The 27,382-nt window shown below is 41.1% G+C and overlaps 1 protein-coding gene across 1 annotated transcript; it reads right to left on the minus strand.

The window, feature by feature from the left end:
- Positions 1-19,096, minus strand: LOC306743134 (voltage-dependent L-type calcium channel subunit beta-3-like; the record flags this gene model as incomplete). Its single annotated transcript, XM_079225621.1, has 14 exons — positions 1-426; positions 3,522-3,692; positions 5,916-6,011; positions 6,096-6,247; positions 6,339-6,439; positions 6,534-6,592; positions 7,563-7,640; positions 7,924-7,943; positions 8,054-8,127; positions 8,211-8,326; positions 8,417-8,539; positions 9,621-9,740; positions 18,033-18,125; positions 19,016-19,096. The coding sequence occupies 14 exons, from the start codon at positions 19,094-19,096 to the stop codon at positions 1-3; spliced, it is 1,710 nt and encodes a 569-aa protein (XP_079081747.1).
- Positions 19,097-27,382: the final 8,286 nt, after the last annotated feature.

The following is a 27,382-nucleotide window of genomic DNA, read 5'->3' on the forward strand; positions in this document are numbered from 1 at the left end:
TCAGTAGGTGTCTCGGGGCCAGGGCCGGCTGCGCTGGCGGTTGTTCCTCTGGTTGTGACCTTGCTGAGCTTCGCGTTGGAGCAGCCTGTCCTGGGACTCGTGCCCGTTGGCGCTGTGGGCACTGCCGGCGTGCCCGCGCTGAGGGGGGTACATGTCCCTGTATGTGCGAGCATGGCAGGGGGAGGCGTACTCGTCGTCCTCCTCCTCTTCCTCCTCCTCCTCCTCTTCTTCCTCCTCCTCGCCTTCCTCCTCGACCCCCCTGTGACACGGGCTCCCCCTCCGGCCGCGAGACAGGGAGTCGCTGGCCTCGTCGGACGGCATGAGGCTGTCCTGCTCCAGGGGGGACTGGGCCTCTTCGCCCGCCTCCTCTTCCTCACCCGGCACGGCCACCGCCTCACGGGGCTGCGGCTGGTTCTTGTTCTGGTTCTGGAGGATTTGAGTCATCAGAGAGGGAGGAAAATAAATAAAGAGGGTAAAAAATATGTATATTTCTTTTTTTAAAGCACTAAGAGCAGCTTTACACTTTTTGGTAACAGACAGCTTTCAGAGACAGCAAACACACAGAAGGTAGACAAACTGATGCAAACACTACATCAAGAAGGACTTTGAAGGAAATCCATCTGAAAACAACACTAACGCGCCCGAACGTACATTGAACAAGTTACTGGTTGCTACAATTGTTCCTCTCGTCGGCGCACATCCAACTCTATGCCAATAAAAGGCTTCAGCACATTTAACAAGTAAAATCAAATAAATCTGCTTTTGTGTTTTCACAGACTCTGCTTTCTTGCTGAGCTGCAGCAGAGGGATATTTACACAAATATTTCCATTTCATGATTTCATTGGAGTCGCTTTTGGAAGAAATCTCTTCCCAGTACAACCAGGCGGAACCATCACAGCGACCAGTAACGGTTTCAACCTAGATATGGACATGTCACTGTTGTTTACAGACAAAAAGATAACTATGTATGTGTATGTGTGTATATATATATATATATATATATATATATATATATATATATATTTATATATGTGTGTGTGTGTATATATATATATATATATATATATATATATATATATATATATATATATATATATATGTATATATATATGTGTGCGGGGATTCCTTGTATTGAAGTTTTATTGATTTTTTTAATAATACAGCAACTATGTCCACATTAATTAGTGCAACACATAAGAATAAATAAATCAGAGGAAGATGTTTTATTTAATGTATTTATTTATATTGAGAATAAAATCAAACTACTAGCATTAGGGCATCAACGGAAATTTCGACTTTATTTTCAAAACTGCTCCTCTCATTTTTCTCTCAATGCTCAATATGCCCTAATACTCTTCCGTACATGTCATATATATACGGCGTACAGCTGAAAATCATTTGATTCATGTCAGCAGAGGCGGTTAATATTAAACTATGTATGAGTGCTGTCTCTATTTCCAGTGTTCAAAGCCACAAGAGACAACTAATTAACTGTTCTCTTAAAAATGTTTTTTTAGAAGGTTTCTAAAACGTCAAGATCTGGGAAATCATGACAACAATGAGCAGCGGTAATAATCTGCAATTTAGACGTATAATAATAATAATATATAATGTACAATATATCGGTGGGGTGATGATAATTGGCATGCAGCAGTGTTGGTAAAGTCTCTTCAAAGCCCTTTTTAGTTTACAGTGTTTTGTCTGTGTGGACACAGATTAAAACAAAAGAAATGCAGTGAAACAGTTGAATGGATGGTCAGGAGATAATTCCAGGACAGAAAATGTGACTGCGCTGATGTCATGGTCTCAGTTTATTGTTGAGTAAATTATTCATTTAGTTTAATTTATTTAAGCATTGATCATATGCCTTTTCATTTTGTTATTCAAGATCGCTCCATTCACAAAGCATGCTTGGAAAAGAAGCAACGCCGATTGAAGATAGAGAACTATGGTCTGATATTTACGCCTCACACAAACTTTTTATACTTTCCAAACGCAAAATTCTCAGTTATGGTGTTTAATTGAAGCTGCTTTGTGAATTTCCTCCCAGAAAGCCTGAGGAGCAGTGATTCACCTGAGACCATCAACTAAAGCAGCGGTCCCCAACCACCGGTCCACGGCCCGGTACCGGTCCGTGGGTCCTTTGGTATCGGACCGCACAGAAATAATTAATGGAAAAAAGAATCAAGGTCGGAAAGATGTTTTATTTTGAAAAATGACCGGATACATCCGTCTCTGCGTAACCCCAGACGTAACCTCTTGATACGTTACCTTCAAAATAAACTTAAAAGTCCATTTCAACTGTCGGTGTTCTGGATTAAAACCAAGGCAGAATATCCTGAGATCGCTAAAAAAGATCTGAAACCTGCTTCCATTTCCAACATCCTGTCTTTGTGAAGCGGAGTTTAAACTACGGAGTAGACAACATAAAGGTTTAAGTTACAGAGTAGACTGGACTAAAGGTTTAAGTTACAGAGTAGACTGGACTAAAGGTTTAAGTTACGGAGTAGACTGAACTAAAAGGTTTAAATTACGGAGTAGACTGGACTAAAAGGTTTAAATTACGGAGTAGACTGGACTAAAAGGTTTAAATTATGGAGTAGACTGGACTAAAAGGTTTAAATTATGGAGTAGACTGGACTAAAAGGTTTAAATTACGGAGTAGACTGGACTAAAGGTTTAAATTACGGAGTAGACTGGACTAAAGGTTTAAGTTACAGAGTAGACTGGACTAAAGGTTTAAGAGAAACAAGCTCACAGTTTCCACTAATTCGGCGTAATGGTGAGTTGTATTTTTATGCACTTTATAATTGTCTTTATGCCGGTCGTATCATTTTATTACGTCATATTTAATCACGTCATATTTAATCAGGTCATATTTATCGCCCACACGAAACCGGTCCGTGGTGCAATAAAGGTTGGGGACCGCTGGACTAAAGGAAAGGAGGCCGGATGCGATGGAGAAAAGAAACAGGTCTCTCTTCTGTGTCGAGATCTGAATGAACACAAAGCTGTTCATTCACTGTCTCTGTGTTCAGGTGTGTAAGAGGGGATTGTTGGGGTTGAGAATGCAAATATAAATAAATATAAATATATATATATATATATATATACAGTATTATATATACATATATATATATATATATATATATATATATATATATATATATATATATATATATATATATGTATATATAATACTGTATATATATATATATATATATATATATATATATATATATATATATATATATATATATATATATATATATATGGATCATAAAAACCTACTACTCACCCCATTTTTGTAAGCGATCATTCAATTAATTCCTGTGTTTCAGAAAACTGCAAAAATGTTAAGCATGGATGAGTGAGAGGACAGACAAGACAACTGGAGACAATAAAAACAAAGGAGTGAGAATCTGAGATGGGAAGAGCTGGTAAAGACAGTGACAAACACACAACATGGCCAACAACAGCATTAAACCAGTGCTCTCTGAACAGGTGCAGACAAACTCACCTGCAGGCTGGAGACGGCAGACGAAGGGGTCATCGCACTCGGCTCCAGTAACGGGTTCAGAGGGGTGTTGCCCGGCAGGTGAGTGGCCCGCCAGTAGATCTCCAGGTATTCAGCCAAATGCTCACAAGCATCTTCCAGCTGGTTCTCATCCAAAATGACATCAAACATATCCTACGAATGACAGAAAAAAAAGAAAATGAGAAATGAAAAGCAGCTTGACAAAAGTCCAACATCATTAACTATCGCGGTAAAGGTGAACAGCTGGCAAATAGAGCAAAATTGTGTGTAAAAGTCATAAAATCCTGCTCGATGTCAATCAGGAAAAATCCACTAAATGTAATTTATGTCTGTCATTGCTCCTCGAGCAGATGTACAGCATATATATATATACATATATATATGAGCTAAAAGCTAACACCACCGCGCTCACACCCTCACCGTGATACCGCTAACATGTTAATGTTCAGCAGGTATAATATAATTAGCACACAGAGTGCAGCTGAGGCTGATGGGAGTGTCTGTAGTTTTCCAGGTTTTTTTTGGTCATAAACTAAAGTAAAGTCAAGTAGAGGACAAGTTAAAATGTTAGACCTGATAATGAGTTATTACAATGAATTAATGAATGTGAGTCACTTTCTGCCTCTCTGTGCCTCTTTGCAGCCACATTACCACTTCCCTCATTGTCATTCTGCCCACGACATGACTTTCCCATCTTCCCCCATCAGCCCTGCGGGGAAACCCCTTTCCTCCAAGGCTGCTTAAAGTAACTGGAGATGCGATGTCGGCTCTTTCTTGGGAGAGGGATCCCTCATCTGTTCTCTCCCTTAGAGTTCCTCCTTTTTTTGTCCAGTTTTTTTGAGGGAGGAGTCCAAGAAAAGAGGATGTTGCGTGCTGTACATATTTTAAAGCCCTCTGAGGCGAATGTGTGACTTGTTATATCTGGTTATACAAATAAATTGAATTGAATTTGAGGGTTGCAGCAGACGACACAATAACAAAAAGGGATCACTCAGGTGCTCTTTAGGTACGCTCAAATGGATGGCTTGCAATATACAATAGGACATTTTCAAATAAAACCCATTTGTTTCATCCATCCATTTGTTTACCCATCATTTCAATAATTGTCGACTGCAATCCTTCAGTGACACCAATCAATCATCCTTTTGATTTTGCGCCATGCAGCCAGATGTAGTGTGTCCCAATGCATCGTACGTCAAATGCAGTCGGCCCAAAAAAACAGGATGTCAACAACATCCGATCGCATACAATAGCCGGAATGCTTTTCCGGCTATTGTATGCACAGTGGATGTATAAGCAAGAAGGTCAAAGTCCATGGTGCCATGTTAAGAGGAGGAAGTATGTCCCAATTGAATGTGAGCTGCATGCAACAGCACATACTTTGATGATATGACATGGTACGAAGCCGTGTTTCCCTCCAGTCCCAGTCACCTGACCTTCCCCGCCCACCTGCTCACCTGTTTCCTCTTTCCCTCATCAGCCCTGCAGCATTAAAACCGTCCCGTTTGCACTCATTCCCTGTCAGATGTCTGTTGCTTTTCGTGCCTGTTATCTGTTGCGTGAACCTGCGTCTGTAGTTTCCTTTCTGCATGTTTTTCTTATCCCCTTCCTGCTCAATACTGCTTCTGCCTGGACTTTTCTCCTGTTGCTGTCGGTCTGCATTGTCTGCGTTTGGGTCCTCCCCTTTGCTGTATCTCACTCACCCCCATGACAATGTATGTGCCGAAACTCGTGGTAATCCATCCAATAGCAGTTGAGTTTTTTCAATTAAAACCGCAAAATCTGTCAGCTAGAGAAAATGTCAGTGGATCAGAAAGCTGCATCCTCTGGGCACCATGAACGACTTAAAGGGCATCTAAAATCTATTAATTATTAAAAATACTTAACTTCACTGAATCAATCAAAGCCAAACTTCGCACAGATACTCTTAACATATAGAGCTATGTTATATATTAAATTCAAATATAGCAAATATAGTTACGATAAGAAAATACAACTTTTCATTATTTTTTGGCAAAATATATATATTGTTTTTCCTTTTCTGTGGACTATCATAAACCAATCTACCAGTGACACATATATGAACTTATTATCTATGTTCCCAGGGGTTTTCTGTATATTATACCTTTTTAATTATTCAAATAGGCCTAGTGGTTGAGGAGATAATCGGAATTTAGTATGGGTTTATTAATATATTAATAACATTCGGATTTTCGGAAAACAGGGTAAGATATTTCAATCTGGACCAACATCCCTAAAACATATACCCCAAATGTTTGTGACACACTCCTTGAGAATAGGACTTGATGTTACGATTATCCCGGTTTATTTGGAACAACGGAATATAACAGAACTAAAAGTAAACCATGGACTCACCGGCGGGCACTGAGAGAGTTTGTCTGCAGCCATCATCTGCACATTCAGGTGCTTGCTCTGAGACTTCCCTCTGGATTTGACCAGCCTCTGGAGCACCTGAGAGGGGAGATACAGAGTCAGGTTTCAGGGGGAGGAAGATGAGACGGCCTTCATCTGTGTGAGCGAGGTGAGCGGCCGTACCTTCGGTGAGGACACTTTCACGTAGACGATGATGGGTGCGAGGGAGGTTTTGGCGAGCTGCGCGGGATGGTTGATGGTGTCCGCGTCCAGAATCACCAGCTGCAGGGTTTTGGCGAGTTCAAATATCCTCTCAATCTCACTCTGAACCTCCGCTGGACGGACACAGACATTCGATTTTAGTTTCAACTCATCGCTTCTTCACACCATGAAGATTTCAGGAGCTTTCACGCTGACATTAGTCACCTAAGCTGGAGCGAGTGTTGGATCTCTCCATTATGGGTCTTTTGTTGAGGACCGATCGCTTGGCTAAAGACAGGTCCGCAGTTACACGCGTGATTGAGATTCTGCCGCAAAAAAAATATAGAGAAAATATGCCGTGAGACTTTTTAATCAGATTTATTAAACAGCCAGACTTCATCATCTCTCCACTTTACTAACCTTCCCTCAAATCTGTGTTTCAGGAAGTCAAAAAGAGCTTTCTGCATCATATCTGTCACCTTGGTGGGAAGATGAGAGGTGAGAAACAGACTTTTTTATACAAACATCCAGAAGAAATTATGTTTTGCTTTGATTTAACATCAGGATACCAAAACACAAGATAAATAAACAGGTCATGTACACACAGGTGGGCAGTAAATGTGTTGTTACTTTATAAAAACAAGAACTTGAGTAAGAGTTCTAAAGTAGTTATTGAGAAAAATGTGGGTAGTGAGTAAATTAACGAGTAATAAAAAAAGTTCAACAAGTGAGCATACACGTGTATTTGTAATAATTTCCTTTATCGTTTTGTCATCATTTTCTAACTAGTTACATATTTTCCAGGACATACTTTTTAGTTTTAATCTCTTGAGGTTCAATATAACTTTTAGGCTTCATCCGTGTAAAAGAAGGAATAAATATTGAATAAATAAATGTAATGAAACAAATGCAAACGTAAATTTGTATTATGTTTTCTCCCAAAATGTTCTCACTTCTGTACATGCAACATCTAAAATTCAACATCAAGAAGACTGCACTGACCTCTCCACATTCAAATCCCAAATCAAAACCCACCTCTTCAGAACAGCTTTTAATGTATGACTGTGTGCTCTTATTGTTTTTATTCATTTGTATCTGTTTATTATTCTATTTGTTTTATTGCATAGTTTTTAGGACATTGTAAATGTTGTGTAAAGTGACTTTGAGTACGAAGAAAAGCGCTATATAAATTAAATGCATTATTATTATTATTATTAATAACTACTGTTTTGATTTTGCTTCTTGGTCCTAAGAAGACAATAAGTCAAATAACAACTTAGATGTAATGATTCATAGTAAATGTATTGAGTAAAATATCTCGGCCTTATTTCAGGTTCGTTGATTCTGATTTAAAAAAACAAACTGCAGCAGTGCAGCAACAGTGTTAACGGTGAAGAGCGTGAGGCCGTCATTCTGTGTGTTTGGAGGATAAGAGGAGGAGAGGCTGACCTCATAGCCCTTCAGCGACGGTCCCACGAGGACCACCGGCCTCATAGAGGGCACCACGTCGTAGGGAGGGACGTGTTCCTGCCAGAAATAGGGGATGACGAGGGGAGGGGGACGAAGAACAGAGAGCAGGGGGTAAGAAATGATGGGGGTTGGGTTTGTTTGTTGGAAAAAGCTAAAAGCAATTATATAACCTGGGGTTCTGCAGAGATCATTAAATTAAATTGAGGATTTCTTTATATATCACATAGAAATAAATTAAATTCAATACCTTTTCACGGCCATAACAGTCAAAGAAATGCTATACAATACGGACTATGCATTATGAGCACATGCTGTGTCATCATAAAGTACCACAACCTACCTGTTTCTGCTTCTGTTTGGCTTGTGAAAACAAGAAAAATAACAATCAATGACAGAAAAGAGGCAGACAGCAGACAGCAGAGGGGAAAGTAGTTTTTTTGCTCCAGCAGGATTGTAGTACTTACATTCACCTGCAGATGGCGGCGTGGTCCTCCAATTCCCGGTCACCATGTCCCCTAAACTGGAGGAGTTGCCCCCTGTTTTCCTGCAACAGCAACACACTACATTATCAAACTTTTTACCGCGGGAATGAGTCCTCCGAGGCGTTCGGTGCTATTATTAACAGACCGTTGTTTCTGCTCCTGCTTGAGCCTCATCGCCTCCAGTCGCAGAGGGCTGGGGATGAAGGTGATGTCTGCTCCCTCTTTTACGAGCCGGCCGATCCACCAGTCATTGTTGTACTTCTGTGGAGTTCAGTGCCACAACAGAACCGTGTAACACATGTACGTGTAGTTTTAATGTCATGTAGGGGTTCTTCTCAATCAATCACTCACTTCTTTGATGTGCAGGAAGTCTTTGGCATCAAAATTGACTGCAGCTCCTTGGACAGGACAGTCCTCATCCAGAGCTCCGCAGTAACCCACATTCGTCTTTACTGCAAACGCTACAGTTTTGGACTGGAGGAACGATAAGAACACGTGTTAGCGATGGAAACTGCACTACACATGTAGAAGTGGTTTCAACTCATGAATCTGGTGGCTTTCGCCTCGACACAAAGACCATTACGTCAGCTAACGTAACGTGGGGCCATCAGTAAAGTCAACCTGGCGTTGCTGCTGCTCCTAATTCCACAATGACTTGTTTAGGACTTGAACTTGGGCTTGGGACCTGCTGATAAACTCTGGACTGATATTTACTTGAGACTTGCAAAACAATAAGTTGCACTAAAACCAGCCTTTTGCTGATTTAACTCTTTTGTTTGACTAAATTATGCCTTTGGTTCTTAATTCTTTACAGATAAAAGTAAAGTAAAGTTGAGAGTAAAGTGTTCACAGCGACAGTTTGGTGACAAATCGACCACACACTTATATTGTGACATAAAACCCGTTATCGAGATATGAAATTATCCATATCGGGATATAGCTATCGTATTTAAGAGATATATATATATATATATATCTATATATATATATAGATATATATATATATATATATAGATATATATATATATATATCTATATATATATATAGATATATATCTATATATATATATATATACATACATGGTGTTGAGATATGAAATGAACTATGAAGTGATGACCTATATAGTGATATAAATATTGTATTTGAGATATAACTAACAACCTATATCCGTATATATATATAGATATATATATCGTGATGTATATATCATTACCGAGTAATGAATGACCTATATCATGATATATATATATATATATATTGTGATGTATATATCATTATCATGTAATGAATGACATATATATATATATATATATATATATATATATATATATATATATATATATATATATATATATATATATATATATATATCGTGACATATATATATATATATATCTCGTTATAGAGATATGAAATGCCTATTTCGGGATAGTAGATTTTGTCAATACCTCCCAGCCCTATTTGAGGGCACATATGAAGGTTCTTCTGGAGCAGTAAGGGCCCCATGTGGCCCCAGACTTGAACCTAACTACAGTAAGCAGTGGGGTGAAGTACCTTCGCTCTGTCCAGCTGCAGCTGTGCCTGGCGCTCGGCTTCACGCCGATACGCCTCGCGGTCCTCCTCTGCTGACAGGTCTGAATCCGACGGTCTACTGGTGTACGAATCGGCCGACCCCTGTCAGGAGAGAGACGGAGGTTTACATATTATTCATAATTAATAATGTTCTGACATAAAGACCATCTGATTGTGCCAATATTGCTGAGGCATATTGCTACGAGGCTCCATAGACCTTCGGTTTCTGTTCACGCTTTCATCTGTGTTTCTGCTCTGCAGTCTTTGAGTGCAGGTGTGCATGCAGATACGTGTCTGTATTCATGAACACATTCATGTATATCTCCAACACAATGTGTTGCTCTCCCACACCAGCCATCCTCTGGAAGACCAAATATAGCACAAAGAAGGCAACTGCTTCCTCTCCTCTCCTGCCTGGCCCCGATCCATCATCCCCCACAGTGCAGCACATATACATCCTCTGTTCCCCATGTTTATTCTCCAAGGACATTTCCTCATTAGCAAAATATATGCTGGCTATCATTTCTCATTGTAAGAGGTGTAAGGACACGTCCCGGGGACGGCTCGCAAATTACGATGAAAGCGACACAAAGAGACATTTACACAAAGTACAAATTGGCTTTTATTCAAAATCTGTAAACCTGTGATTATTTACTTAAATGTCTGCGTCATAACCTGTAGCGCCAAAGTTATTAAATAATATATATAATGTCACAATAATAATAATAATAATGATGAATCTTTTCTAAAATCATATTTTGATTGTATTTGCATGAGTATCTTTGGGTTTTGCACGGACAAAAGAAGAAAAAGGACATTTCAAAACAACACAATTTGACTATTTTCTGATGTTGTATCCAAAACCAATCATCAATTAATTGAGAAAATAAGACAGTAACCATGAATGCCTATTTCCAAAGAGGAAAAACATCTAAAGAGAAAGTGCTGTAGTTGCAGTTTGGGTACTTTGTGTGTGTGAGCTCTCAGATATCTAGTATTTATTTGGCTTCTTTGAAATAACTCAGTGCTGAATCTGTCAGTAAAGAGAACTGCTGCATCAAAAGAAATGCAAGACACGAGGCAAACAAGAAATATAAAAGAATACAAGAAAAGATAAATCTCTCAAGATCCATAATTACTTGAATATATACTGATACGATCAAGCATACTCTTGCAAATAAGGTGAGATAAAGAAACTGAAGAACAGCACATAATACAGATTTCACTCTGGTTTTCCTCCTCAGTGCAGCGACTTCGTTCTGGTCATCCGTCTTGCCAACATACACAAACAAATCCTCTGGAGGACCAATTAACAGCGGCGCAACAAAAGGAAATTCAGGCTCAAAATACAACAAAAAAAGTACCCAGACATGAAGAACAACCGCCACCTTTAGCCCAAAATATATTTTACCACTTGAAGCCCCAGAGAAACCGCAAGCGAACACCTCTCCTCGTTTATTGTGTGTGTGTGTGTGTGTGTGTGTGTGTGTGTGTATGTGTGTGTGTCTCTCTATGTCTATGTTAGATAACTACATCTGATTTCCAGCACTCACAAGCTCTGCAAGGCAACACTGCACCACACCAGAGCAGCGCCGAGAGAGAGAGAGAGAGAAAAGGAGGGAGAGGAGGAAGAGCAAGATAGATAGAAAGACAGACAGAGAGAGAGAGAGAGAGAGAGAGAGAGAGAGAGAGAGAGAGAGAGATAGGGGTGACAAGATATACTGAAAAGAGAAGGATGTTTACGAGGACGAAGAGTGACTGAAGGATGGCTGGAGAGACGAAGGAGAGAGTGTATAAACGATTTATATGACAAGATAAAGCGAGGCTATCTCAAGGGGAAGATGAGATTAGAACGTAATAAAATGCTATGAAGGAGTGGAGTGAGACCTCGGTATCTGTCCTCATCGCAGATAGAAGAGAAGAGGGGAAGCACAGCAGGAGGGGAGGAAGAGGAAGAGGAAGAGGGAGACAAGAGAGAGGTGCATACCTGGCTGATTAGGAGGACGGCGCCGGTGGCCGATAAAGACATGAATCAAGATGTCTTTTCTCACCGTGACGGCTTCCCCGTCTTCTCACCGGGAAACGGGCTCAAACACACGGACATGAAAGCGGAATACATACGGTGGTGGGCGCAAGGGAAAGGCGTTATGTCAGAGATGGGTTTAATGATGTTAGAGCTGCCCGGGCTGTGATTGCTGTTCAGTGTTCGTGTTTTTGGCGGTGGACCTTTGCTGTATCGGTCAAAGCCTAAAACGAAACGCCGATGTTTCAATGCATCTGAAGAGGAAACAGAGTGTTTAGGAGAAGAAGAGGAGCTGCAATGCGGAGTGTAATGATGCGAGCGCTTCTTTATTCGTCTGGTCTGAGGATGTCTTGTTTTTCTTTACCGTCTGGGGGCTAAATTTAACCGTTCCCTCCTATTCTGTTTCTGTGATTATTCCTCACACACTGCAACACTGATGGCCTCGACACCACCGGGAGGGGCCGAGGGAGGAAGTGTGTCATCCCGCTCGGCGAGTCCTCGGGAGGGCCAATTAATCCTTCGGTCGAGGGACACAACAGCGGGAGATTAAGACAGTAATTTCATCACCATTTTACTGATACCTTCTTCGCCGGCTTAGCAGTTTACGTCCTCGTTTTTCTTTTTGGAAAAGACACGCAGGGAGATGTCTTTTTTTAAATGTAGGTTAATTAACTTCACGTCATGATGAGGAAATGACTTTAATAAAGCAACAATTATTGATCACAAAGTAAACCAATAATTGAAAATGTAAACTTAAGATTGGAATGTACCATTCTCAAATTGATTGATGGGTCTTTTGACTCCTGGAATATCACTAGGCAAAACATAAATCTGTTATTAATGTTATTAAAAGCTGCGTTAATTGATTTTGGGGTCACTAGGGGGCAGCACAACGCGCCATAAAACAACGGTGACTTATTGATTAAATTAATTTATATAGCGTCAAATCATAACAAGTTCTCTCTATGTGAAATGTTTCATATAGAGCACTCATTCCCCCATGAGCGAGCACCTTGAACAGGTAACCTTGGGCAGATCATATCTAATATTCACTCTCCTTTTAGTTCTCATTTGCTCTTCATCAACTCTTGAAGGGAAACATCTGGCTCCTTAGCTGCTCAATGCTCCACAGTGTTCACCAGCAGGAAGTACCCGCCGGTTTATGAGCACAACTGGCTATCGTGGCATAAACCAACCACTGCGAGCGCGGCGAGAGTGAACCAAAAACAGTGAAGTCAGGAGGCAGAAAACCCAAAGACTTGGTGGCTCATGGGAAGCGTCGCCATCCCTTCGCCCAGACTCGGCCCCGGCAGAGGTGGAGTTCGCAGAGATTACACTAATGAATCCTTAATCGTTGAGTTAGAAAAGATTTGACTTTAATCCTGGATTTCAATCATACCGTTGCGGTGGAGAGACACATGCCAGGGTGGGCGAGGATTGAAGCTAACGGGCGGGTTTAGCTGGTCCTGAATCCTGGACACATCCCCGGGAAGCTTGCGGAGGCCGTGCACATAGTCCTGCAGGGCCTGGCTGAGCTGGCTGCTTACAGCCTGGTGGGCTGAATCCAGGTGGTCTATGCTGGCTGCTTACTATGTCCCAGTCTGCTGGGTTCATAGTGGCCAGGCCGCACTGTCACGTTTAAAAGCTGAACTCAAACGCAGACACCGGACAAGCAGGTGAAGGGAAAACAAGTCTTTTATTGACAGATGCAGGCAGGGATGGGGAGTTGTTGGCTGACTGAAGATTTCAGTTCGGTGGAGGGAAACCCGGTGCGGGGAGCTGGCTGCAGGGTCTGGCAGGCGGGCGGGTAATCCATGTATGGCACAACGAACCGGCGGGGACTGGCTGTTGTTGTTGCGGGGGGGAGGGGGGGATGTCATTATTTAATGACTCTCTGATCTCAGATTGCCAGGTGTGCAGAGAGAAGCAGAGAAAGAGCGAAGGTGAACGACCAGACAGGCAAAACACAAACACACAAACTTATTCTAAAAAGGCTGCAAAACCTTAATAAACACTCACACCAGCTTTATAAACAAATCCTTCTCTCACATCTAGAAAATCTCAAATAATGGAAAACTTTGGATGTTCGATTTGTTTCACTGGTAATTAAACATAGTTAACTGGAGCCTTGTCAGATCCTCCTGGTGAGCCAGTAACCCGTCTACGCTCCTCACAGATAAATCACACAAACACAAGCTGCCACACTGACTGAAGCTGTTCGGCCATCCGACCAGCAATCATTGAACATATCTTAAATTAATACATTTTGCTTAAAAATGACAACGCTAACATGCAGATGTTTAGCAGGTATAATGTTTACTATGAGCAATATCCTAGTTTAGCATGTTAGCACATAACACAAAGTACGGCTGAGGCGGATAGGAAGGCGTTAGTTTTTGAAGATATTTGGTCATAAACCAAAGTATTGGACACATTGACGTTACGACAATTCATCCTCTGGGGTCAAACTTTCATTGCAATCCATCACTTGTTTGTTGAGAAATTTCAGTCTGGATCGACAATGAACAACAACCTGGATAGCAGGAAAACAACTAAAAAAATCTACTGCACGCCTTTAAAATTGCTGGTTGTGATGTTGACTGTATATGATTTTTAATAAATGAATATAAAATGCAAAACACAGTTTGTTATTTGAAATTATGTAAAAATAAATATGCATATGGGAGTTCATGTTAACGCTAAAATCTAAATTGTTCTGGCTTTATTTGCTGGTAGGAGATTCTGCACAAGAGCAGAATATACTACTTCAAAAGGCTGAAACACCCCCAAAAACGAAAAAACTGCCAGCTCCAGTGATTTGGAAATCCAGTAGCCAAATATCCAATTTCAAAAAGTGTTCGATTAACTGTGCGGTCGTAATTCAACGTCAGCAAGTTACACATGCACGGAGCTCTCTGATACACAACGCCATAAATCACTCTGCGGTTACATCAATATCAGAGGCGAGTTCAGGCGTACTGTGTTTCAAATTGATCAATCACGAGAGTCAGCGAGGAGCCGGGAAGAGCGCGCACGGGATGACGGCAATCAAAAAAGTGAAGCAAGGGGAAGGAAGGAACGAGAGAAACAAAAGGCGAGGAAGACAAAAGAAAACAGAGAGAGAGACGAGCGGCGACAATACGATGGAAACGGATGCTGAAAGAGAGGATGGAGGGAGATGGGGTTTCAGACGGGGGAGAAGAAAGAGCTGACCGTGTCGAGTCATTTGTACTCACTCAGTCAGTGTGGTGCTGATGCTGCCGCTGCCGCTGCCGGTCCCTCCCTCGCTCTGTCACACTACATGCTGTGAGACGCAGACGCACTGCAACTGAGTCCCGTCCCCCCAAAACCAGGGACGGGCAACACCTTCTCTCCTACTCTTACCCCACCTCATCCCATCGAAACGCACACACACACACACACACACACACACACACACACACACACACACACACACACACACACACACACACACAAAGAACAGAGCTTTTTTTGCGTCACTTCATCAAACCGCCTCTCTAAATTCACGCCCCGTTCTCGGTTATCGAAGGTCCAATTCGGAGTGAAACGGCTGCAGCAGATTTCTCCCCCCGGCCTCAACCCCTCGTGTCCTACATGCAACACATACATCCACACTTATGGCAGCACACTGCTTATTGTATCCTGCTGCAGAAATGAGTCATACTCCACTGCTCCTCCATAGACACCCCACCCCTGTCACAGACGAGGAACTATCAGCTCTGTTTGGGAAATCTGCTCCTTCTGCGTGGAACCATTTATCATATCACCTTTTTTTTGGGGGGGAGTAGAGGGGGGTTGTGCATGCAGAGAGAGAGAGAGAGAGGTGTAATGATTGAAAAGAAACTAAAAGGTGCTCGTGTGAACAATGAACCCACACATCACCTGAGGCCTTCAAAATGAGCGTTGTGAATAATTTAAGCCGTGCAATATTCTCATGGAATCTGGAGATTGTCATTAAGCCCCCCGATCAGGATAACTAATGTCCCCGCCTGCAGAAGATGTCTGCTCAGCCCTTTTTTCCCCCCACTAACGTCTCTCAGTTACCCTGCTCCACATTCCCTCGCGCTAATGGTGCTGTGCTTGAAACTGAGGCTTTTTTTTTTTGTGTCATAATGTTTGCAGCGACTCGTTCTGTTGAGAGTGAATATCAGGCCTCTAGCCCTCAAAACCGTGTGAGGGGATTTTAATGGAGAACTTTAATTTAATGAAGAACTTTTTAATGAAGCGTTTAAACTACTTTCTTTTCAACTGCGTTTTGATTTGAGCTGCAACTAAAAGAAAAGGATAGTTTTGAGGGTTTTTTGCCAGATATGTGCTGAAATAAGAGGATTTTACTGCCTGTTTGTATCATATATGATAGTACATTTCATATTTTGGATTTTTTTTGGAGTGAACAAGTAATTCTAGGATGTCACTTTGGGTTCTGTGTAGTTGTGATGGCTGTTTTCCACTACTTGGATCCACTACACAACATTGTATAGACTAAAAAAGTATTCAACTGAATAATCTGCAGATTAATTGATGAAGTAATAATAATGGAAATAACCGTTGAAGGGGACAAAATGAATTAAACGAACTGTTTAAATGTTATTTATCTAATATTTTAATGTTGAAAGGAGCAGGCTTGCGTCACCTTTTTTATTGTATTTAGAGATCTTTATATAAAAATGTATACATCAAATATAAGTATAGCAGTTGATATTCGTGCACAAAGACATGAATATTTGTCTAAAGCATCCGGGGAGAAACTCGCTCGAGGTCGCTTCAACAAACTGACAGAAGGACTCGGGGATCAAACCAGCGACCTCGTGGTTAAAGGACGTTACGTTCTGTCCACTGAGCCACACGGGAGGATTGCTCTATTTCTATTTCCCACCTTAAAATGTCACTCTAAAAGAGTAATAATAGATTATCAAAAGTATGAATTTTCTGTCAACTTATCAATAACTTATCAATCAATAAGTTGATTGTCAGCTCTATACGTTATTTTATTGAAAAAGCATTTCAACTTCTTTCCTATCAACAACATGCTTTGATCTTTAGTTTAGGATTTAATTGATTAAATCCACCAAAAGGTTTTTACAATTCAATTAACAATTATTGTCATTATCTTTTAATCTGCTGATTACTTTCTCTCATAGTCAAAACATTTCTTGGCCTACAAAAAGTAATAAAACACTTTTCTGAATTTAAAGTTGACGTTGGAACAACAGTCTGCAAATCCTCACATTTGAGGAAACTGACTGTTTGGTATTTTCACTTAAAAAATGACTTTAAATAATTAACTATGATCAAAATAGCCGTAGATTAATCACCTGTCTATCATCTAATGGATGAATCCACTACCTCGTGCTGTCGGTGTTGCTCTGTGTGTGTTTTAATGAACTTCTAGGTCGGCCAAAGAAAGTTCCCACCGTTGTGAACTATTCTACTCGACTAGTTTCAGTGTAAAAACCTGCAGGAACATAAAGAGTCAGTACTACATCCGGCTCCTTTTGAGGAGTGATATTTGAATCCATCCCAACTCCTGACTTTCCCTCTTTGATGTGTCCCGGCTCATGAACTATGGATCTAGCAGGCGATGAGCTCACAGGATCCAGGCGTCCCCTCTGCTGGACTCTCTGGGAAACTACAACTAATGACACCCCAAACCAAAGCAAGCACATCTTTAAGAAACAAACACGTGGAGGGAGGCCAAGTAAAAGTGTGTCGATCAAATCAGCTGATAGAGAGACGCTGTGACTCACAACAAGCCCTCCAGTGGCGCCACGAGGCCCAGAAATCAGTTTGAGTTTTTGTCTTAAATAACCGCACATCTCCATCAGAGACTTCCAAACAGGCTTGACCTGAAAACATTAATTAAGAAAACTGGGCTGTGTTGGGATTTCGTAACTCGCTGCCATTTTTTTTCTCATGCATTTTGCTGCTCTCTACTGGTAAAACAACAACTGGACCCAGGGATGTTAGCTCTGAGGAGGAAGATGCAGAGCACATGTTTTGGATGAAGAAACACAAATGTCTTTTTTTGTAACTTCCACCGTTGATTCTCCACCTGCAGCTTTGAACCTGAGATAAAAACAGATGTGCAGAATTCCAACAAAACAACGCAGAGACACCTGTGCTGTTGATAAATCACCTTCAACTCCGTACAGGATTATTCAGACTCAAGAACACAACATGGCCTACATTTCCCATAGAAGCAGCAGTTCTTCCCTCCCACTGACAATCAGTGAGCTAATCGGCCTGTGACTGTGATGAACAGCTCATGATGTAGCCTACATTGCACACATAAATAAAAGGGGGAAAAAGGAAGCCAACAAATGCCACAGGGAGCTTTTTTTTTTTTTTACCTGCCGTTTGATGACGCTGGATGTTGTGTCAGAAGATGTGCTGCCATCTGAGCGTTTGAAGCGGCTCTTGCGTTTAGGCAACTTCCTGGGCAGCTGTGATGAAAGACACACACACACACACACGTGAGGGAATAAATAAAGATAGATAGACGGATAGCAGGAAACAAACTTGCACCGTGCTGATTTTAAAGGCTTTTCTGTGTCGTTCTGACAACATAAAAGCGTACATTTAGTATAGGGACTAGTGCAAAAGAGCTGCTGTGCAGCAGTCTATGATAAGCTGTGTCTTTGCCAACATCACATGTAGGACTTCTTTAATCCAGCTGCACATTCTGCTCTCTGTGTATAAAGCAAGAGACAGATTTCTTTCCTCCGGGCCTCTCGTAACACAGTGCATCGATAACAAAGCATGGACGTTGCAGCATGCTGACGGCCCTGTAGATTCAGGTTACAGGTGAGAGTCGGAGTCAGAGTCCGCCTGCATCTTTACGCCAATACAATTCTGCACATATTCAAGTTACTAATGTGTACTAATGTGTGCAGATTTTGAGGAAATGCATTGAAATTAGTAATAAAAATCCATTAAATAAAAAATCCCTGCACAGAATCAAACTGTGTGTGTGTGTGTGTGTGTGTGTGTGTGTGTGTGTGTGTGTGTGTGTGTGTGTGTGTGTGTGTGTGTGTGTGTGTGTGTGTGTGTGTGTGTGTGTGTGTAGGAGAGCCATAATAACCATATGTGAGTCCGCTTAATGATCGCACCCACTGGCTTTTTCACCATCAAGCATCAATCTGCAGTTTCAGTGAAGGCGGAGGTGCAAAAAAAAAAAGTATCTCGCTGCCAAATCGCGACGACTCAATTTCAACAACAAGTAGCAAGACAGTAGCTAACCTTTTTCTTTTCTTTTTTCTTTTTCTCCTCCATTGGCACTGAACTCAGTCAAGATGTGTGAATAAAAAGGAGTAAGAAAGGTGCGGTGGTTTACCTGAAAATAGTGCGACTGAGAGCCTGTTTCCACAGCAGACAGTGGGTCTACGGGCGATTTGGACATTTTGACTTGCACCATCTATTGAGAGCGCAGGGAGGCGGGATGCACACAGACATGGGTTCACTGGAGGAAGCCAGGGACTCGAACACATCTAGAAATGCAGTGAAGACAGCGGGGGAAGCGGCATGGAGGAGCGGAGAAAAACGGAGAGGAGGAGGGGGAGAAATGAAAGAAAAAAAAGGCGATTAATATCCGAGCTCAGGTTATATAAAAAAAAAAATTGTAAAAAAAACAAAAACAAAACGTGTGTTATAATCGGGGGGAAAGGAGGGGGGATATGTAAAGCGGGCAGGAAAAATGCCGGAGCAAAAAATAAACCGAGAGGACTGAAGCGTCATCGCTCGAGCAGCGAACAGGTCCGTACTAAGTGTGTGTTTCTGCCGGGGGTGTTGGCACACACACATATGTTCACAAGATGATACAGATATATCATTTTAATATTTATTTTTATTTCAGAGTTGTGTTGGTTTATGTTAAACAATGTGTTCCCTCGGTTTTTTTTTAAAGAAGAAGGATGCCATGTTGAATCTTCAAAGGGTGGATCTTTGAATTCATAATACAGGGGAGATTTTTTTTTGGGGGGGGGGGGGGGGATTGGGGGGGTTAACATATATTACACATGATACAACACTAAAACAATATGTTATTTTAACATTTAAGATAGGATTCGAATAAAAAAGGATGGATGAAGAGTTCAGATCTCTTAAGGTAAAGTACACCAGTGTAAAATACTCTGCAACAGGTAGAAATCCTCCATTTACTTTTTTTTTAAAGTGTTAAAAGTAAAAGTACTTAATACAGAAAAATCCTTCCCTGTGACTGTTACTCTATTATACATTATATAATTAGATTATTACTCATGCATGACTGTAACAGCAGGATTGGGTTGCTAACTTTATAAATATGCTGTTGACTGCAACACATTTTCATTATTGTGTTCATCTGCTTATTTATTTCTAGATTCATGAATACATTGTTTGATTTGTAAAACACGAAAAAGATAGTGAGATATGTTAATCAGAGGTTCTAATAGGGCAAAGGGACAGTAATCTTGCTTTTAGAAAAAATTGCATTATGAGACAACATAAAAATAAACTTACTCAAAACTAAAATGGCTCATTTCAGAAAGATGTATATCATATGACAAGGGATTCGTTATGTGTAAACCACTAATATTGCAGCTGGTAAAGATGGGGCTAATTTCAGATACTGTACATACTGCTGGGCAACCTTTTAGTTGATTTATATTTTGTATTATCAATTTGAATCTATGTAAGTAACGCTGTCAAATAAATGTAGTGCAGTAAAAAGTACAATATTTGCCTCCAAAATGTAGTCGAGTGTAAGTATAATGTAACATAAAAGGGAAATGCCCAAGTGAAAAACCCTCAAAACTGTACTAAAGTACAGTACATTTAAATATATGAGTTGTATATGACCATAAAAGGCTAAAATATTTTGGGAAAACACACCAGCCCATATTCCATTAATTACAGCTAAGCATATTCTTGTTGACAAATTTAAAGGTTCTGCACACCCAAACAGATGTTATCAAATTATTATTATTATTATTGTAGGATTATACCTGTAGTCAGTAGCTCAAACCAAATCAACTGATACTATTCAGTAACAGGTGGAAAGAAACTACCAGGAGTGAGGGAGCTGTCAATCAAGCCCTGTCTGATCCGCCCACTCCCACACAGTCCTGAGAGGAGGAGTCTAATCAGGCAGCAGTGAAAACACCTGTGCACGCGCTCTGTGAAGGTACCTGGACAGAACGTCGGTGACTAACTAGCAACTGAAGAAAGTGTATTATCTTGATAAAGACCCAGATATGTTCTCAGTGGCTTCTTGGAGGCCAGAGAGATGAAAGTAGAGTCAATATTGGACTTAACGACATTCATCAGGTGACCAGGAACACGATGGAAATGTTGCTCCGTGTTTGATGCACCACTTTGGAGGCTATAATGTGTTAGGACCATGTCTTGTTTTGGAGCTGCAATGACCCCTAGTGGCCAAATGTGTATACATTCTGCTTTAACTTTAGCCCTTTTTTTTAGACTGTGTATAAAGTGGGAAATACTACTTCCATCAACTCTAAAATGGTCTTGTTTACTTTGTTTTTGAGTAAACAGACCGTTGTTGATCCGGAAACGTCTCCATGGGTGAGCTACCTAACTGCTCCTCAGACTGTGTCTGTAGTGTCATTCATGATATTTACCCAGTGGTGGAGCAAGTATTCATATTTTTCACTTCAGTAAATAATACTACAATGTAGAAATACAGTTTTTAGTCAAAGTCATGCATTCAAAACATGTCTTTAATCACTTGCTTGGAAGTAAAAGTATTAACATTAATTTACTCATCTTTTAGAATGACCCATTTCAGAATATGAATTATGTGTTCATTATATTATTGCTGTATTCATTTATATACCATTTAAATGATGCAGCTGCAAGGTTGGGCTAATTTGATTAGTTTAGTAGCTTGTGAAATTTCTCACCAGTGAATCAATAAAGTTTGATCTTAACATATAATTATATCATTTATTTTAATTTTATTTGTTGTATTATGATAAATAACTGGGAACTAAATGCATCAAATAAATGTAGTGGAGTTAAAGAGTACTATATTTGCCTCTGAAATGCAGTAGAGTAAAAGTATAAAGCTGGGAAAATATAAAATACTCAAATAAGTATCTCAAACTTTTACTTAAGTTCAGTACTTGAGCAAATGCAACAGATAGACAGACAAACGGCATTTCGGTTACGTGGTATACGGGGTATAAAGGAGCTCCTTTCCATAATATGTTCAGGAGAATGAGTCAGATGGGAGGTCACGTGACCTTTGACAACCAAAATGATTAATCTAATCCACTCATTCTTGATTCCAGGTGGGTCATCTACCTACCACAAAATGAAACCATCAGATTCTGAGATTACGCTGTTTGAGGCGTCCTACTGTTTGTTTGCGCTGTGAATTATCATGACCACATCTAGTGATCAGCACTGTGGAGGCCTCCAGTTAATTTACCCAAGTACTGTATGCATTTTAGATATTTGTACTTTACTTAAGCATTTCCAATTTGTGCTTCTTTATCCTTCTACTCTGACATTTTAGATGCTAATATTGTACTTTTTGCTTTGGTAAAATGTACTTAACCGCTATAGTTACTAGTTACTTAGAGTTTTTACATAAAACACATATGATCAACTTCTTAACCATGATGCACTGTTATAGATTTAAAGCCCCACATACCCACAATGTGCACTCATGGTGTTTACTTATGTAGGTCACATAGAGGCATTGGGTATTACATTGAAACTGTTTCAAAACCAGTTCAAAGTTCCTCACTTTAAGTACATTTTGCACAGTGGTATTGCTACTTTTATCAAAGTATTAGTACTTCTTTTTATCGCAGTTGTACGTCAGCCTCTCAAGGTTTTTGACACTATTCAGTAAAAACGACTGAAGGTGTAAACTGGCCTTTCCTCCTCCACATCACTGGTTCTGGGTGAATCATACTGGAGCTCATAACTGGTGGGTTTTGACCGGCTGGCTCGCTACAGACGCGGCTTCACCCCTAGAGGGAGTGCCGAGTTACTAAAAGTGGTAAAGAAGAGAGTGGTGTGAGCCCGCTGAGAGATGCGTCAAGCGTCACACCAGCAGCAGGGAAACAGCCTGACACCAGAGTGGAAAGTTCATGTCAAAATAAAAGCCGAGGAAAATAAGGTGCAGCGAAACAGAGAGAAAGGAAATATACAATGTTTATATTATATACAAGGAAATATAATAATATACAAATATATGTAAAAATATATACACAAAATAATAATACACAAGGAATTATTACATATTTTAAATGATATAGTTGTGGAGAGTAAACAATTAGTTAATCGGAATCAGCTTTTTGGTCAAATATGCACACGCTTATTAAGGGTATTGACTCTCAATGCATTTAAGAACAATTTACAGGAAAATAGATAGAACCCATGTTCCCCTCTTTCCAGGTGGAGAGGAGGTTGTGTGGCTCAGGCTCGAGCTGAGGCTGCTTGACTTCCTCCTGCCATCTTTTTAATTTACATGCAGTTTAATTCGGTCATACAGTGTATTGTATTTGCATTATGTTGCTCTAGTCTGTCCTGGACGGATCCCTTGTCATTTTCTCTTCCTCTGGTTTCTGGTTTTCCTTTATTTTTTAAATATTTTTTCCTTATCGAGTGAGGGTCGAATAGGACAGGGTGGAGTATACTGTACATATTGTAAAGCCCTGAGGAACATGTGTGATAGTGTGCTATATTAAATAAAGTTGACTTAACCCAAGCTAAAACAAAAGCTTAGATACAATTATAGAACTAGAAATACATAGAACAACGTGAATATCAATATCAACAATGAACACACTTTTTCATATTAGCCATAAACCAGTGTCCATGTAAAATAAACTGAGAAGAAAATTGTCCTGATTTATTGCCAATAGACTTGCATTTGAATGAATACCCCTGTTGAAAATGAAATAAATGCATAATGAAATAAACAAACAATATGTATTATATAACCATACAATTGTAAAACAATCCATTTATTGTTAGGTCTATTTTTTCCTTGTTTTTTTATATTATTCCAAAATGTCATTTTGAATGCTAAGCTATATGGTAGTATCCTCATATTAAAAGAACAGACATACAAAGTATTGATCTTTTAATTTCCGTATAAGCCCCACTGCTCATTTGAGCGAGTTTCTTCTTTTAACTTGAAAACCAACAACCGGAAGTGGAATGTCTGCGTCCCCCCTCGTCTTGACAGTGGTGCTCGGAGCCGAGAGGGTCAGGGGGAGGAGAGGAAAGGGAGTGGAGCGCGAGAGGACGACAGGAGGAGACCCAGCACACAGTGACCAGCTTACCCGGACCATCCTCTGCACGGCCCGGCTACACACCGTCCTCCGCTCCGGCCCCGGATCCGGATAGTCCTCCGCGGTCCTGTCGGGAAGCAGAAAGCAGAAGATGATCGCGGTGAGTCCGTCTTTCTGACAGCAACTGCTGCTGCTGCTGCTGCTGCTGCTGCTGCTGCTGCTGCACACTGCAGGCCGACATGTATAATACATGTTCTCCTGTCACACACACACACACACACACACACACACACACACACACACGTCTCAAAGGCTGTTGCACGGAGCCGCAGACGGCTCGGCCACCTCTCTGCCAGCACACCGAGTCTGCAGGACTGAATGACAGAGCTGGCAACAGTTGCTGTAAGGCCTCACACTGGTGGTGGTGGTGGTGGAGGAAGAGGAGGATACAATGTTTCCCACTGGCGGCCAGCAGCAACATATCTGTGTGTGGTGGAGGAAAAAAAAAAGGATGAGCTGCCTCTTTATGTTTCTTATTAACAGCTGACAGTCCTAAATAAGCTACATCCAGAAGCTTGGAGCCTCTTGCAAGGAGTCTGATGCTCGTGATGATTCAGCCGCAGATCATTTTTCATAACATAACTTTACACTTAAACACCTCCATGTATATACTCCCACCAAACACATGGGGGTTGTAAATAATGGGGTGTTTAGAATATTATTCCTCTCCTCCATCGTCTACTTGCCTGATGCTGAGGAATGTGCAGCAGCAATAACGTGTTTATATCTGTTTATTTACCCCAACGACTCGTGTTTGTCAATACACTCATCCCGCGAGCTATACTGCTTTGCTGCAGACTGAAGGACATTTGGCACGAATGCAAGAAAAAAAAAAATCGCTGACAAAAGAGGCGTGTATGTGTCCGAACATGGTCCACCGGACGCGGCGGAGTGCTTTTTATGGTCCCCGTTATGGTTGTCACATAGGCCACGGTGTTATGTAACGAGAAGCCTACGCTGTTTGAATGCGGGCCCTCGCGCACGGGCCTGCCTGCTCGTGCATGGCATTCATACAAACATGTCATCCCGCACATGATTATGCGAATGAAGGGGAGAGAGGAGGGGGAAAAAGCTAATTGAACGCGTCGCATACCTTTGATTTCCACTGATAAGTTGATCTATTTTCGCATCTGGATGACAACTGAGCCACACACACACACACACAGGAAGAGAGAGAGAGAGAGAGAGAGAGAGAGAGAGAGAGAGAGAGAGCACAGAGAGAGGGAGGAGGAGAGAGAGAGAGATGCATGCATGCAGCGTCGGACTTGTCTAACTGGAACAAGCCCACAAGGATTGACTTTTACGCTCGCTTGTTGGTGACAGTGACGCCAAATGTCCGGTTGAAAGATGTCCCCTAGGAATAGTCAGTCACCCCCGCCTTCCTTTCTCCGCTTCCCCTCCCTCCTCCTCCTCTCCTCCTCTCCTAACGCGAGTGGGGGGAAACCGGAGAGCTCGGCCAAGCACCGAGCAAACACACGCCAAGCGACTGGCAACAACGCGACGTTTGCAAATGGGTACAAGCTGGTCGACCTTGTGCAGTGAGGAGGAGGAGGAGGAGGAGGAGGAGGAGGGGACGCAGCCGGGGAGGTGTTGGTGGAGGTGGGAGGAGAGAAGAGGAGAGGAGGGAGGAGGGGAGGAGGTTCTCCGCTGCCAGAGGAGGAGGGACACGAATAGGACGGATACGTGCCAGAGAAGGCGCATGCAGGCAAGATATATAGCGAGGAAATGCTATTTCTGCTCCGACAACACAGCGCGCCTCTCTGGTGGAGAATGCCGGTCGATGAGACGGCGGCAGCGGCGTTGCGTGTGTCTCTGCACCGCGTGGAGCTCGGGGTGAGGGCAGCTGGTAGTATAGAAGAGGCTGAAGCATAATGTGGACGTTTCATTCAATCAGGACGAAAACGACCACAGATACTTTGTTGGGTTATTATAGTAATAGTAGAGATGTATAGACTTTAAAACATGAGCAGGTCAGGATAAACCTACAATTTGAAAATCTATGAAATGCACACTTTAAGTCCCTAGAACCACTAGGCTCGTATTAAGAGGACTGGGTATCGACCAGAGGAGACACTTCTACATTAAATACAGTTATTCTGTGGTTCTATTATCAGATCCATTTATTCAGTCGTGGTGGGCCGGTGACTGCATTTTTAGTCCCACAGCAATGCTTGCCTTCATGTTACCTAACAAGAGAATCCTAATGAGTTTTCACACAGCGAGGTATACAGATAGCATACTCTGGGGAAAAGGGAGCTCTGCTATTGGATAACCTGAGTTGAGGTATTTTTATCAGGAGAGAAAAGTCAGATGGTGCATCCCATTTATGTGGTTGTAGTCCAGGAAATATCTAAAACACTAGCTGGTTTTAGAGCATCCTAAACACACATGAATGTCATTCACTCAAAGACAGGTTTATGAGACGCATAAGAAATAACAACTAATATCTATAAGATATATCAGATATAAACATTCATACATTGTGTATTTAAACAGTATCCGTCAAGTAAACTTTATATAATTTAAAGATTATGATAAAGATCATCAACAGTAGAATATAAAACTAAATTAAGTCACTCAGGTGCTCTCAGGGCATCATATTGATTTCATCCAGCTACAACACACTGATGCAATAACATGTCTCTCTGTGCTTTATGCGTTATACAATACTTAAAGGGAAGTTGCTTGATTTTCTAGTAATTTCTAAACAACTTTTGGTTTAAAGCTGCAGGGCTCACAGATCCGGTCATGCTGTGTTTCTCATCACTGTCTGGATATTTGTCTTGACAGTATCCTGTTGTCCAGTGGCATTTATCTATATTTATTACTTGTCTTTTATCATCGATTGTGATAATAACCAGAGCTTGAAGGAGTCGCTCTTTATCTTCAGCCCAACTGACTCCAAAAGGCTTTCGTGTATTTATACCAGAGGCTGTGTTTTTAGTACCGGGGGTCAAATCGAGCACGTTCTGGTTCACCTTTTAAAAAAACAAAAAAAAAACAGGCTGCTATTTGTGATCCTCTCCTCCGTCCTCCCCCGTAGTTTTGGAAGTAACTTTTTCTTCTCCTATGAATCTGTCTCAGTTTTTATGAGACACAATCTCAAGTGTGTCCGGTTGGCCGGGAAATGGGATTCATTGTGCATTTAGCCGACAGTTATGTTTTTTTATTTCCTGTCAGATTTGGGATAAAGAAAGATCTAACGAGCTTTTGAGAGAGTTAAATGGCGTCAGGCCTGTTCATTAATACGGGTAGTAGCATCAAACGACAGACTGGACATTACTATCATGATCGGATGTTTCTCACCTGATCTAAATTTGAGCCACGACACCATCACAAATATCTATTCTATACAATCTACTATGTGTTTGTTTCCCCCTGTAGGCCCAGTG

This window comes from Taurulus bubalis, assembly GCF_910589615.1.
Source record: "Taurulus bubalis genome assembly, chromosome: 11".
Taxonomy (NCBI): domain Eukaryota; kingdom Metazoa; phylum Chordata; class Actinopteri; order Perciformes; family Cottidae; genus Taurulus; species Taurulus bubalis.